This window comes from Carassius auratus, unplaced genomic scaffold (genome assembly GCF_003368295.1).
Source record: "Carassius auratus strain Wakin unplaced genomic scaffold, ASM336829v1 scaf_tig00214714_1_2670353, whole genome shotgun sequence".
Lineage (NCBI taxonomy): Eukaryota > Metazoa > Chordata > Actinopteri > Cypriniformes > Cyprinidae > Carassius > Carassius auratus.
This window is the reverse complement of record NW_020527778.1, coordinates 166,815-182,554: the sequence shown is the minus strand read 5'-3', so window position 1 is coordinate 182,554 and position 15,740 is coordinate 166,815. Positions and strand designations below refer to the sequence as shown.

The 15,740-nt window shown below is 41.0% G+C and overlaps 4 gene segments (V, D, J or C); all 4 read right to left on the bottom strand.

Annotated features, from left to right (window-relative positions):
* Window positions 1-1,973: 1,973 nt before the first annotated feature.
* LOC113092694 (Ig kappa chain V region K29-213-like) lies at window positions 1,974-2,470 on the bottom strand. The segment is given in 2 exon segments: window positions 1,974-2,308; window positions 2,413-2,470. Coding segments are annotated over 2 exon segments (387 nt in total).
* A 600-nt stretch (window positions 2,471-3,070) lies between these two features.
* LOC113092732 (immunoglobulin kappa variable 4-1-like) lies at window positions 3,071-3,574 on the bottom strand. The segment is given in 2 exon segments: window positions 3,071-3,426; window positions 3,516-3,574. Coding segments are annotated over 2 exon segments (405 nt in total).
* A 4,861-nt stretch (window positions 3,575-8,435) lies between these two features.
* LOC113092731 (Ig kappa chain V region S211-like) lies at window positions 8,436-12,566 on the bottom strand. The segment is given in 3 exon segments: window positions 8,436-8,758; window positions 8,848-8,885; window positions 12,466-12,566. Coding segments are annotated over 3 exon segments (462 nt in total).
* Window positions 12,567-14,119: 1,553 nt separating this feature from the next.
* LOC113092730 (immunoglobulin kappa variable 1-12-like) lies at window positions 14,120-14,967 on the bottom strand. The segment is given in 2 exon segments: window positions 14,120-14,442; window positions 14,526-14,967. Coding segments are annotated over 2 exon segments (372 nt in total).
* Between the last annotated feature and the right edge of the window lie 773 nt (window positions 14,968-15,740).

Here is a 15,740-nt window from a genome sequence, read left to right as displayed (position 1 = left end):
AGATAATTTATTAATTATAAAAATGTTTTTATATTTCATATTGTTTACATGTATTTTCTATTTTACCTTAAGAATTTAAATTATTATTGGTAATATTTGATTGTATTTTAATATATGGACAGCAGTATTATAAGATATTTTCAATTATTTCTTTATGTATAATTTTGTCAAAAATATTTAACAATTTTAACAATTAAGGGATACTGACAAAATAAATTGCATAGATGCTATCATCAGACAAACAGAAATTTACTTAATGAGCATTTTTAAATAAAGAAGAAAGAAAGGAGAAGAAAGGTGGAAGAAAACTCTTAAATTTGCTGATTATGATTGTAAGTGACGTGACTTATAAATAAATAAATAAATAAAAAAAACATTAATAACTGAAACTTATGGTGAGAATTATAATTGATCATAAATGTCAAAATAGAAGAATATTTTAAAAATACATTTAATATTGAAATTATTATTTACATTGGTTTTCTAAATCTTACGAAGGAATTAAAAAATATTAATCAATTTTCAATGTTTTAAAAAATGTACTTGATATAAAAATGTTATGTAACTTACTAATCCTGAAAAATATTTATATAATTTATTTAAATTTTATAGTTCATACAGCTGTTAAAGGTAATTTTTCATTACATGAATAATTTAACATCTTATTTTTACTAACATTTCAATGTGTTTTAATAAATTCACTGAAATTCTATAAAATCTATGTAATTATTTCTTGAGATAGAATTTAGCTATAATTCTTGGTACATTTACAAATTAAGATTTTTTTTAAGGCATGAAACACAAGTTAATGTGAAATCATTTTAATTTTTACATTGTTTGATTTCTGCTTCAGTTGTGTTTTTGTGTGTTTCAGCTGGTCCCTCCGTGAAGCCCTCCGTGTCTCTGCTGCCTCCCTCTTCTCTGCAGATCTCTGGAGACTCAGCCGCACTGCTCTGTCTGCTCAGCTCTTACTCTCCACAGGGGGCGCAGGTGAGCTGGACGCTGGACGGGTCAGAGGTCACCCAGGGGGTTCAGACCAGCGCAGAGAGCGAGCGGGACGGACACTACAGCCGCAGCAGCGTCCTGAGCCTCAGCAAAGCACGCTGGGAAGCCGGCGAGCGCTTCGTCTGCAGAGTAACACATGACGGAGCTGCTCAGGAGACCTCGTTCCTCAAGAGCTCCGAGTGCTGATGTTTCTCCAGTGAAGAGCAGCAGGATTCACAGCAGTCTCCTGATTTACAGCTCAATACTCAAGCAGTCTTTCAATGTGCTGCCATTGCTGTTCATTCAATAAAGCTTCTGAACGCCTTCCATTTGTGTCCGACTGCATCATTGATCAGTGTGTCCTTCCTTCACTAAAGTTTCAGCTGCTGTTGATGGATTGTAATAGTTGAGAACAGCTGTGTTTAGCAGTAAATGTGAACTGAAGCTCTTGGGGTTTGAACATGGTCTCTGGAGACGGAGCTGCTCTATTCTGAGATCATCAGAATCACTAAAGCTGTCAATGCAAATCTGATTTCAGCTCAAACTCACAGTTTCTCTGTTTGATCGGTTAAACGCTCTGAACTGGAACAGTTTCACTTCTGCTCATCAGAAATGAGTTATGAGTAATAAATTCATCATTAGCTTGAGATGAAGAAGTTAAGAAGTTAATGCTAGTTTAATGGTTTGTAGTTTAATGTGCAAAATGTAATGTACAAACCAAAACAAGATATTGCAATATAATTGTTTGCTTTGATATTTGTTTATCTCTCTGTTTTCTCTGAATCTGAGTATAGTTGAGTCAAACCCGTCTGTCACAGGACAGATCCCAGTCTAGTAGAGCTGATGTGACTCCTGACTCAGTTGTGAGCTCATGTGTAGTTGTGTGTTTGGTCTCTGTGTGTCAGTAGTGAGTGATAGTGTTTGAGCAGCTGCAGCATCAGTTCAGTCACTGTGACTCTGACTGACACAGGTTTTTGTACCACGCTTTATCACTGTGTGAACACCCAGCTACTACTGATGGAGTGTACACTCTGACAGTAATAATGTCCAGCATCTTCAGTCTGGACTCCACTGATGGTCAGAGTGAAATCACTGTTAGATCCACTGCCACTGAATCTAGATGGAGTTCCTGACTGGAGAGTGTTTGCATCATAAATCAGGAGTTTAGGAGCTTCTCCAGGTTTCTGTAAGTACCAGTGTAAAGGCTGAACACCCCAACCCTGGTAAACTTCAGGACTGGTTTTACAGGACATAGTAACTTTGTCTCCTGGTTGAACAGGTTTCACTGCAGGCGTCTGAGTGACTGTGACTCCAGCTGCTGATTCTACATCAAGAAAAATGAATCAACATTCAGAATTCAGTATTTGTTGAAGGACAGTATTTCTGGCACAGATGGTCAGTTAGAATAGAGTATGTTTATCTCCTCACCTGTGAAACAGTAGCTGGTGAAGATCCAGATGAAGATGGTGATGAAGCTCATGGTTGCTGTTGTTCAGATTCTCAAACTCACAGAGTTATAAAACCTCCTGAAGCATGTGCTGAAATGCAAATCATCTCTATGTAAATCTGTGTACAGCTTACAGCAGATGATGCACATAAAACATTACAGTGTTCAGGATCTTATTTCATGTTATGAGTCAAAAACACATTAATGTTTCTAAAGCTCCATGTTTTCTGATTATTTAAATCACAGTTGCATAAAGAAACAAGCATGTCACTGTGAACTCCATGAGAGGGCAAAGGTCATTCCAGAGGTCAAAGGTCATCAAAACATCTTTTAAAAGCGTTTTTAATTATTTCAAATGCTTAGAGAAATAAATGATCATTTAGATACCCAAAACTAAAATGTCTAATAAAACTGTGATTAATAAATGCATTTTCTGAGTAATGTAGTTTAATTTATTTACTTTTTTTATTTATAAATAATTTCTAGTTTTCATGCATCAAGAGACATTTAGTGATGATGAGGCTGTTTTTGTGAAAGTCAATCCAATTTTCCAAAGTATCAGTGTGTGTGTGTGTCTGTGTGTGTGTGAGTGTGTGTGTGTTCATTTGAGTGTGACAGAGGTTTTTGTACGATGCTTTGTCACTGTGTGAACACAAGATCACCCACACAATCACCATCAGAATCTGTTCTGCAGTGAAAACTCTGACAGTAATAATGTCCAGCATCTTCAGTCTGGACTCCACTGATGGTCAGAGTGAAATCACTGTTAGATCCACTGCCACTGAATCTAGATGGAGTTCCTGACTCGAGAGTGTTTGCATAATAAATCAGGAGTTTAGGAGCTTCTCCAGGTTTCTGTAAATACCAGGATAAAAAATTATACTGATTTTCGTATATGTACACATCTTTGCTGGTTTTGCAGCTGATCGTCACTGTTTCTCCTGGTTGAGCTGCTGTTGAGGGACTCTGAGTGACGCTGATCTGTCCTCTACTCTCTGAAACACACAACAAGAAGAAAATCAACTCAAAACTTTGACAATATACTTGAAGAAATGAATTGATATCAAACTTGTGCTGCACAAACCTTGAGCAAACGCTGTGAGAGTCCAGATGAAGATGATGATGAAGGTCATGTTGATGAAGATTGTTGTGTGTGTCAGTGATGAAGTGTTAAACTCACAGCACTATAAACACTCTCAGAGCACTGAAGCATCTGAGCAATATGCAAACACACTCACATCATTTACGTGAAGACAGCAGAGACATCATTTTTCCATCTTTACTAGGAGTGTGACGAGACTCTTACCCCACGAGACGAGACGAGACGAGACACAAGACTGGGTTCACAAGAATGAGACAGACAAGATTTTTAGACTCTTTAAAAGAAATCCTCAATGATGAAATATATAGGGGAAAACAGTCTTTTATTCAACTTAAAAACACAAATGCAAAAAAATGTAAGTGCATTTTGTAAATCAACATAATTAAACTAAACTTCTGTTTTAATGATTTGTGTGCAATTATAAACAACAAAATGTAAACTTTTAAAATCCATGTAAAATTTAGTCATTTTTTTATTATTTATATAAATTGGAGATCATAAGTCTCACGATTCTGAAGAAAAAAGATTAGAAAACTAAACAAAATAACATCATTTACTAATGGTTCTAATAAAAATGTTCACAGCTTAAGTCTTTTAAAAATAAATCAATGAAGGAGTCAGCGTCTCAATTAATAAAGATCTGTTTCACTAATGGAAAGTCCTGAATGAATGATTCAATGACAAATGCTTTTTAAACGGACCGTTGTCGCCACCTGCTGGAAGAAGAGGATAAACGTTACAATACATACACCGGTAAGATACTTTAGTTTTGATCGCTACTGTACAGAATAAGTGTTTATAACCAAACTATAAACATTTATCACAGTACTTATGTTAGTTAGAGCGTTTGTAACAGAAATAATGATGTGTGGTTGAAAAGACTGTTTGTGTTGCTCTTTCTAGATCAGCAGCGGCATGAATGATTCATTAACATGGACAGCAACAAAACATGCTTCTCACTCTCCACTGACACTCACAATGTGAAACAGTCGTAACAGACATAGCAGAATCGTTGTCGTTCAGGAATAAGATCGCGTGGGTGTTTGAAAAGAGATCGCGACCTTTAAACGATTAATCGTGCAGCTCTAATGTAAAGACTGCAAATTGTTTCGTGCGGATATCTCTCTCTCTCTCTCTCTCTCTCTCTCTCTCTCTCTTTTAATTCATCCATCCATCCATCCATCATCTTCCGCTTATCCGGGGCCGGGTCGCGGGGGCAACAGTCTAAGCAAAGACGCCCAGACTTCCCTCTCCCTAGCCACTTCTTCCAGCTCTTCCGGGGGGACCCCGAGACGTTCCCAGGCCAGCCGGGAGACATAGTCCCTCCAGCGTGTCCTAGGTCTTCCCCGGGGCCTCCTCCCGGTGAGACGTGCCTGGAACACCTCCCTGGGAAGGCGTCCAGGAGGCATCCGAAATAGATGCCCGAGCCACCTCAGCTGGCTCCTCTCGATGTGGAGGAGCAACGGCTCTACTCTGAGCTCCTCCCGAGTGACCGAGCTTCTCACCCTATCTCTAAGGGAGCGCCCAGCCACCCTACGGAGAAAGCTCATTTCGGCCGCCTGTATCCGGGATCTTGTCCTTTCGGTCATGACCCACAGCTCATGACCATAGGTGAGAGTAGGAACGTAGATTGACCGGTAAATCGAGAGCTTTGCCTTACAGCTCAGCTCCTTCTTCACCACGACAGACCGGTACAGCGACCGCATTACTGCAGAAGCTGCACCGATCCGTCTGTCAATCTCACGTTCCATCCTTCCCTCACTCGTGAACAAGACCCCAAGATACCTGAACTCCTCCACTTGAGGCAGGAACTCTCCACCAACCTGAAGTGGGCAATCCACCCTTTTCCGACTGAGAACCATGGCCTCGGACTTGGAGGTGCTGATTCTCATCCCAGCCGATTCACACTTGGCTGCAAACCGTCCCAGTGCACGCTGAAGGTCCTGGTCTGAGGAGGCCAACACGACAACATCATCCGCAAAAAGCAGCGACGAAATCATATGGTCCCCAAACCGGACACTCTCCGGCCCTTGGCTGCGCCTAGAAATTCTGTCCATAAAAATTATGAACAGAACCGGTGACAAAGGGCAGCCCTGCCGGAGTCCAACATGCACCGGGAACAGGTTTGACTTACTGCCGGCAATGCGAACCAAGCTCTTGCTCCGGTCGTACAGCGACCGAACAGCCCTAAGTAGGGAGCCGCCGACCCCATACTCCCGGAGCACCCTCCACAGGATGCTGCGAGGAACACGGTCGAAGAAGGCATTCTCTTTTAATTGAATAACTCAAATAGAAATTTTTCAGTAGGCAGGGGGTTCTCGATATTATCTCTATTTCGTCTGCAACACTCATGATTTACGTTGTTACTATGGGTCAAGCTTCTTTCTCCAAACAAAGTTGAATTATCATTGTCATTCAGAATTTATGCTAAGAGCATTTAAAACCTGTTACAGAATCAGATTTTATATCAATCAATTTTACTGTATAACAGGTCAAAGGTCACCTGATAGGGAATGATCATCTAAAGCTTGCTAAAGAGTCATTATTAAAGCAGGTAAACAGAATTACTTTAAATCACATGTGTTTTGAAAATGTGATGAATGCATTTTGGAAATCATGAAAAAAATGTTTTAGCCTTCAATCAACGTTTTCCTTTTTTAATGAAATGTTATGTTGTTAAAGAAGAAACCATGAGTGCTGTTGAGTCTCATATCAGTGTGTGTGTGTGTGTGTGTGTTGTGGAGTTTGTGTTCATTTGAGTGTGAAGGAGGTTTTTGTACGACGCTTTCACTAGAATGAAGCACTGTGGTGGACTTTTGGTGGAGGAACTAAACTGACGATCAGAAGTAAGTCTTTCTTAAATGATCTAATATAAATATATCATGTGTGTGTGTTTTAAGTAGAGGTTTGATGTTATTTGATAACATTTGGCAACAATATTCTTCATTTATATAAAAAATATATAACTTAAATTACTAACAAGCTCTACTTACATTTCCCATCTTATTTATAGTCAAATTTTCTTCTATTTTATTGATTGATTGCATCAGTTTTTGTATTTTAATTATTACATTTTGTCTACAATGTTAAGTCATATTTGGTGACAGTTCATTTTTGTACATTTTAAACCATAGTTCATAAGTGTACTTTACGATTTTTACACCTGATGTATGCAAACATTTCAATATATTTTAATTAATGCATTTTTATGATTTTTCAATTATTTCTTAATATATTTCAATAGGTTCATGACATAAAAGCTGAATAATGTAGACAGAATATAATCGAATTGCTGTCATTGTGAATCAAAAAGACATTCAGCTGATAAACATGTTAAAATAAATGATTTAAACTATTACGTTTATGTATAGTTGTTTATAAGAAAATGTCCTGAATGAGGACTGTTTTCAAATGAATAATATATTGAAGTAAACAATTACAAAAATATCACAATACAATTATCAGAGATGTTTTATAAAATAAGTTTAAACATTTTACTTATTTAAAAAAAAGTAACAAATAAAAATGTTACTGTACATCATGTTTACTTTAGAGAAGTGATATATTTATGAATACAATATACAGTATCTTATACTTGATCACTGTTAAAAATATGTACAAATTTACAGTAAAAATAAAAGCAGTGTTTGCCGGACTTCTTGTTCTTCACTTCCAAAAATGTAACAGTGTTGTACTGTAAAATTACATGAAATGTCCAGTTAGATTTATTACAATTTTTCACTGTATATAGTTAAATAACTTACAGTGAACTGATGAACTGGTTTTCACCGTGGCATTTTTTGTCGAGTGTACCTTTTTTTTAAATTGTAATAATAGTAAATATTAATTCTTCTAATGTGTGTGTGTGTGTTTTGTGTGTTTCAGCTGGTCCCTCCGTGAAGCCCTCCGTGTCTCTGCTGCCTCCCTCTTCTCTGCAGATCTCTGGAGACTCAGCCGCACTGCTCTGTCTGCTCAGCTCTTACTCTCCACAGGGGGCGCAGGTGAGCTGGACGCTGGACGGGTCAGAGGTCACCCAGGGGGTTCAGACCAGCGCAGAGAGCGAGCGGGACGGACGCTACAGCCGCAGCAGCGTCCTGAGCCTCAGCAAAGCACGCTGGGAAGCCGGCGAGCGCTTCGTCTGCAGAGTAACACATGACGGAGCTGCTCAGGAGACCTCGTTCCTCAAGAGCTCCGAGTGCTGATGTTTCTCCAGTGAAGAGCAGCAGGATTCACAGCAGTCTCCTGATTTACAGCTCAATACTCAAGCAGTCTTTCAATGTGCTGCCATTGCTGTTCATTCAATAAAGCTTCTGAACGCCTTCCATTTGTGTCCGACTGCATCATTGATCAGTGTGTCCTTCCTTCACTAAAGTTTCAGCTGCTGTTGATGGATTGTAATAGTTGAGAACAGCTGTGTTTAGCAGTAAATGTGAACTGAAGCTCTTGGGGTTTGAACATGGTCTCTGGAGACGGAGCTGCTCTATTCTGAGATCATCAGAATCACTAAAGCTGTCAATGCAAATCTGATTTCAGCTCAAACTCACAGTTTCTCTGTTTGATCGGTTAAACGCTCTGAACTGGAACAGTTTCACTTCTGCTCATGGAGTCACTAGTTGGCCTAAAGTTATGAACAGGTGAAGCTCACAGTGTCTTTACTATATGGCTTAGAATAAGATATAGTATAATCTGCAAAAAACCTCTGCATAGCTGAGTCAAAGCCGTCTGTCACAGGACAGATCCCAGTCTAATAGAGCTGATTTGACTCCTGACTCAGTTGTGAGCTCATGTGTAGTTGTGTGTTTGGTCTCTGTGTGTCAGTAGTGAGTGATAGTGTTTGAGCAGCTGCAGCATCAGTTCAGTCACTGTGACTCTGACTGACACAGGTTTTTGTACCACGCTTTATCACTGTGTGAACACATTACCACTGTGATAACTCTGACAGTAATAATGTCCAGCATCTTCAGTCTGGACTCCACTGATGGTCATAGAGAAATCACTGTTAGATCCACTGCCACTGAATCTAGATGGAGTTCCTGACTGAAGCTTTTTTGCATACTGAATCAGAAATTTAGGAGCTTCTCCAGGTTTCTGTAAGTACCAGGCTATGTGCTGCCCCCAACTATCACTGTGCACATCCTTGCTGGTTTTGCAGCTGATCGTCACTGTTTCTCCTGGTTGAGCTGCTGTTGAGGGACTCTGAGTGACGCTGATCTGTCCTCTACACTCTGAAACACACAACAAGAAGAAAATCAACTCAAAACTTTGACAATATACTTGAAGAAATGAATTGATATCAAACTTGTGCTGCACAAACCTTGAGCAAACGCTGTGAGAGTCCAGATGAAGATGATGATGAAGGTCATGTTGATTAAAGATTGTTGTGTGTGTCAGGGATGAAGTGTTAAACTCACAGCACTATAAACACTCTCAGAGCACTGAAGCATCTGATCAATATGCAAATAAACTGATCCTGTATTTAAATGAGCTTCTAAATGAAGTTTGCTCATTCATTTCATCCTGTCACTGATTGTATGTTTCCAGATTGTAACCTGGAAAGTCAGAGAGAATATTAGATGCGTTGGTGATGGAGAAATTTTTTCTGACATTAAAACTCGTTATTAACGTCAACCTCCAAAAAAGTTTCAAATGAATGTGCCTGAAAGTGATAAAAGTGTATACCAATAGTGAATTGCAACTTAAGAGACGGTCACAGTTTTTAAAATTTGTAGGTGTCCAGGTACAGAAACCGAAGAATTAAATGTAAAATAGCACTGCATAGACTTCACTGTAAAAATGTAAAATACATTTAAAACTAAATTTATACGGACACCTTCAACATTTCTCACATTATCACAGCTTATTTGCTATGGTTTAGAAAATGGTAATAAAATATGACAAGAGCTCAGTTAAAGGTACAGCTTGTAGTAACTGCCACTAGAGGGCGCACTACCAAAACAATAACAATCGCGTGGTTTGATGACGCTAAGAAGGAGCATGGAATGAAGGTAATAAAGAAAATGTACCATGTTTATACTATGGTAAATATGAGTTAAGGATAGCGTTTATAATTAACCCACAGTAGCCACAAATTTACAGTTGTCTGAGACGGCATGAAATGTTCTTTAACATCATAAACCATAAAATGTAGACAGGCCAGGGTTCTGCTATGGTTTATTTTCACAATAGGTAAACACAAGTCACAAGTTAACACGATCACATTTCCTCGAAAGTGCTGTCTTGAATCCAGAGATCTGGAGTTGATTTGGTGTAGATCGGTAGCTCGGTGGTTCTTGACTGTCATCTTGCGGCATGCCGTCTTTTAACGCGTGTTCGAAAACCTGCGCCAACACAGACTTACTTTATTTTTATTTTTTACTTCAGCCTCTACGGGTGATCATACCAATAACTTGTAATCTTTACAAGAATATCAGATTTATGCCATGAGCAAGTCTGTGTTTATTAGACACTTAATAATATCACATCAGTTTGTGCTTTCAGAAACGCCGAATCTGCTGCCGTCGTTCCATCACATGATTCACATCTGCAGCGGAGACCTGAACCAAGAAGTTGGTCACCAGATAACACGGTAACAAGTTAAACCGTAACACCACCATTAGATATTGCATCATGCTATATTGCAATACAATACAGCAAATATAGTTTGACAGTAAATTTACTTTGCTATACTAAATTTACGCTTTATTTTGCTATACTCACTAGTGTCCTGCACCTACTAGTAAAAATTAAAACAATATAAAAAATTATATCTGGTGTCTGAATAATTGTTGGTTTGACTGTACATTACTTTTTTTAAAACTACAAAGTTCAGTCAAGAGCAGTGAGTGATTTTCTGTCACGTTCGGTGATACAAGAAACACGGGAGAGATCCAAATGCAGGTAAAAGGTTTATTGAGGGGCAATCCAAAAGGGTAAACAGTCCAGGCAGAGTCAAAACCAGAAAATCCAATAAACATAAAAACAAAACAAGAACACACGGGAAGAGCAGACTCTGGAAGGTATCACACTTAAGACAAGGACTCCGTGACACAGACTCAGACAGACCGGGTATAAATACACAGAAGGATAATGAGGGAACTGGAGACAGGTGGGGAACAATCACTTAACTAAAACAAGGAGGAAGGTGACCAAATAAGGGAACAGGAAGTGATAAGGTGACAGACACTGTGGGAATGGAGGACACCTAGTGGAAACCCAGGGAACACAACCAAGACACTGTGACAGAACCCCCCCTCTATGGAGCGGCTCCCAGGTGCTCCACGATAGACAAAACAGTGACCAGGAGGGAGGCGGACAGGTGGAGGCTCAGGGGGAGGGACGAAGGGCCAGAAAAGAAAAACATGGGGAACAAGTACCAGAATGAAAACACAACACAGGGTGACCAGGAGGGAGGAGGACCGGAGGAGGTTTAGGGGGGGGGACGGAGGGCCAGACTAAGAGGTGGAGCAGATGACCACCACGTCCTTGTGGCCGATGCCAGAGTCCCCCAGGGCGGAGCGGAAGACCACCACATCCTTGTGGTCGACGTCGGAGTCCCCCAGGGCGGAGCAGAAGACCACCACACCCCTGTGGTTGAGGCCGGAGTCCCCCAGGGCGGAGCAGAAGACCACCACTGCCGTGTGGTCAAGGGGGAAGCCCTCCAGGGCGGATCAGAAGACCACCACACCCCTGTGGTTGAGGCCGGAGTCCCCCAGGGCGGAGCAGAAGACCACCACTGCCATGTGGTCAAGGGGGAAACCCTCCAGGGCGGATCAGATCTCCGTGCGGCCGGACCAGCGGAACAACAAGGCTCTGGTAATCCTCTGGTATTCTTACTGGACTCCAGAAGATTGGTGCTGGCCTGACTCTGTTCGTGAAGATCATTGGTGAGCTGACACAGTCCTTGAAGACCACCAGTGACTTGACCTAACTCTAAAAGGTCAACGGTGACCAGCCTTGTCTCTGGAAGGTCAGCGGTGACTAGCCCTGACTCTGGAAGGTCATCGGTGACTAGCCCTGACTCTGGAAGGTCATCGGTGACTAGCCCTGAACACCATGAACACCTGACTCGACTCAAGAGGGTCAACCGGGAACTGACTCAACTCTGGAAAGTCAATGGGCACCTGACTTAACTTTGTACTGCCTGTGGAGACGTGAGACGCCTCGGCTTCGGGCACCGCCTCTGGAACGGCCTAGGGCACTGCCTCGGTAACGGCCTCGGGAGCGGCCTCGGGCACCGCATCGGGAACGGCCTCGGGCACCACCTCGGCCTCCGGAACGGCCTCGGGCACCGCCTCGGGAATGTCCTCCTGGATGGCAGCGGTCCACCCGGGAACGTCCTCCTGGACGGCAGCGGTCCGCTCGGGAACGTCCTCCTGGATGGCAGCGGCCCGCTCGGGAACGTTCTCCGGGCTTTGAGGAACGGTAGACGCCTGTCTCCCCCTCCTCCGCCCTCTATGATGGCGAGTCGGTGGCACCTTGTCTGGAGACTCAGGCGTTGAGTCAGCCATCTTTTGCTGTGGCGCTGGGCTGGCGGCCATCTTGGGCTGTGGCTCTAAGCTGGCGGCCATCTTGTGCTGTGGCGCTGGGCTGGCGACCATCTTGTGCTGTGGCTCTGAGCTGGCGGCCATCTTGTGCTGTGGCGCTGGGCTGGCAGCCATTTTGTGCTGTGGCGCTGGGCTGGCGGCCATCTTGTGCTGAGGCGCTGGCTCAGCAGCCATGATGTGAACCGTCTTGGGAATCTCTAGGATCTTAGATAGCATCTCGAAGTAATCGAGAAAGGTGTCAGCGGCCATCTTGGGCGTTGGTGCTGAGCTGGCAGCCATCTTGCACTGTGGTGTGAGGCTGGCTTCCGTCTTGCCTCGTGGTGCGGGGTTGGTGGCCATGCACTGCAGCGGCGCTGGGTTGGCGGCCATCTTGTGCTGTGGCGCTGGACCTGCGGCCATCATGGGCAGTGTTGCTGGCTTTCTTCTTCTGCCCTGGTGAGACGGCGGCTCTGGTCCCTCCCACGTGAGCCCCGAGTTGAAGGGGGACCATGGTGGAGAGCGATGCGGAGCTTCCTCTCGCCCACCTCCTCCTCGGCGACCTCCCCTGGTCCCGCGAAACACGACCAGGCGGGTTCCCTCAAACCGATCGATTCTCTCCCGCTCGGTGGCTGGGGAAGAAGCATTAACCGACATACCGCTGGATCTCTGCGTGACGGAGTCCTTCTGTCACGTTCGGTTATACAAGAAACACGGGAGAGATCCAAATGCAGGTAAAAGGTTTAATGAGGGGCAATCCAAAAGGGTAAACAGTCCAGGCAGGGTCAAAACCAGAAAATCCAATAAACATAAAAACAAAACAAGAACACACGGGAAGAGCAGACTCTGGAAGGTATCACACTTAAGACGAGGACTCCGTGACACAGACTCAGACAGACCGGGTATAAATACACAGAAGGATAATGAGGGAACTGGAGACAGGTGGGGAACAATCACTTAACTAAAACAAGGAGGAAGGTAACCAAATAAGGGAACAGGAAGTGATAAGGTGACAGACACCGTGGGAACGGAGGACACCTAGTGGAAACCCAGGGAACACAACCAAGACACTGTGACATTTTCTTTCTTTCATTTTCTTGGATTAACATTACATCAATTAGTAGCTAAATTAGACGGTCATGCATCCAATATAATACATATCAAATTATTTTTTTGTCAACTGTTATCTTCCACTTAAGACATAACCACAGTTATTTTGAATAACATACTTTCCAAGATGGGTATTTTGACACAGGGATCGGCGGTATTGAATTTAAGATCAACTTTAGTAGATTAATCTGACTCTGTCATATTAGACTTTAATTCCCAAATTGTATATTAAATCTATGGATGTTCCTGCAGGTTTTTAACAGACATGAGGATCATCACACACATATCTCTGTCAGTCTCTGAGTTTGATGAGGAGTCACGTCACACATGACATAATACATGTTCACTCTTTATAAATCTTTATCAAATAACTGTAAATATGGTGATATGCGTATGTTTTTAATGGTTAACTGCAGCTGTTGGGTAATCTGGCCTTTCATTTGAAAATTAATCTTTATATCATTGTTAATCTTTCCTGCATGAATATTTATATAAATTATATTCATTATCATTTGCTCTGAAATTGCTCATTTTATATGATGCTGATAATATTTTCATTATGAGGCATGAACTTAATAAATCATAATAATAATAAATGATGGACTTATTAAACTGATGAAGCAGAACATGTTTATGATGCTGATGATGCAGTTTAGAAAGTTTGAGGATAAATCATAAATGAAAAACTCAAAAATATAGTGAAGGATGGAAAAATATCCACTGAAGATCAAAAGTGACTGAATTTCTACATGAAGGACTGAAAATATCAGGAGACAAAAATAACTTCAGAAAAATTATAATCAAAAATAAATGTTGTAGCTAAACAAAACTGATGTTTATTGTAAGATAATATTAATATGTTTTTTCCCTGTTGAGTGAGTGATAGTGTTTGAGCAGCTGCAGCATCAGTTCAGTCACTGTGACTCTGACTGACACAGGTTTTTGTACCACGATTTATCACTGTGTGAACATCAAGTTACTGTCTGTGATGTGTACACTCTGACAGTAATAATGTGCAACATCTTCAGTCTGGACTCCACTGATGGTCAGAGTGAAATCAGTCCCACCTTGTGCTCCATTCCCACTGAATCGACTGAAACTGTTACTGTAGCGATCGTTTACACCATAAATGATGAGTTTAGGAGCTTCTCCAGGTTTCTGCTGATACCAAGCTAAACCCCAGCTAAATATTCCAGGATCAGTTTTACACTCTATCGTGGCGTCTTGTCGTTCAGAAACAGTCACAGCTTCAGGCTGAGTCACAGTGATTCCTCTGGATGCTGCTGACAACAACATTATATGTGTTCAATCAAATCAAATCAACATTAAAGAGTCAAAAATGAGCATCTTTGACTTCTGTTACCTGGAATAAAAGCTGCCAGAATCCAGATGAAGCTGCTGAAGAGATTCATTGTGTTTGTTGGTTTTGTACCGTGGTAAACAGCAGTGTGTTATAAAGTGTTGAGTCTGAACGCTATAAACACTCGGAGCGCTGAAGCATGTGCTGATGCAAAGTGACTCTCTGTGGAAAAACCCTCCTGGAGGAAAACAGACATGAACATCCCCACATGCAGATGAAACCTGAGCCTCTAAACCTGTTTTAGTCTCATGATCCAGTGCTGTGTGTTCTCACTTCTTTACAAATCTGGAAATCATGTCTTTTTCATTCTGTGTGAGTCTCTGGTTCAGACTGCAGGTTTTCTCTTGATTCAGTGACAGAGCTGAAACATTCAGAGAAACAAGTATGTCCCTGTGAACTCAGTGTGAGGGCAAAGGTCATTTCAGAGGTCACAGGTCATCAGAACTCATTAAAACTGCTTTGACAAATATAAAATCTTTTAGAAACCCAAATGAAGATGTGTAAAGAAAATACAGAGATTTTCATAACTTTAGTCCAATAATCCGTGTGTGTGTGTGTGTGTGTGTCAGTGTGTGTGTGTGTGTGTGTGTCCATTTGAGTGTGAAGGAGGTTTTTGTACGACGCTTTCACTAGAATGAAGCACTGTGGTTGACTTTTGGTGGAGGAACTAAACTGACGATCAGAAGTAAGTCTTTCTTAAATGATCTAATATAAATATATAATGTGTGTGTGTTTTAAATAGAGGTTTGATGTTATTTGATAATATCTGGCAACAATATTCTTAATTTATATAAAAAATATATAACTTCAAATTACTAACAAGCTCTACTTACATTTCCCATCTTATTAAAAGTCAAATGTTCTTCTATTTTATTGATTGATTGCATCAGTTTTTGTATTTTAATTATTACATTTTGTCTACAATGTTAAGTCATATTTGGTGATAGTTCATATTTGTACTTAATATTTTAAATTAGTATTTTTACACCTGATGTATGCAAACATTTCAATATATTTTAATTAATGCATTTTTATGATTTTTCAATTATTTCTTAATATATTTCAATAGGTGCATGACATAAAAGCTGAATAATGTAGACAGAATATAATCTAATTGCTGTCAATGTGAGTCAAAAAGACATTCAGTTGATAAACATGTTAAAATAAATGATTTAAACTATTAGGTTTATGTATAGTTGTTTATAAGAAAATGTCCTG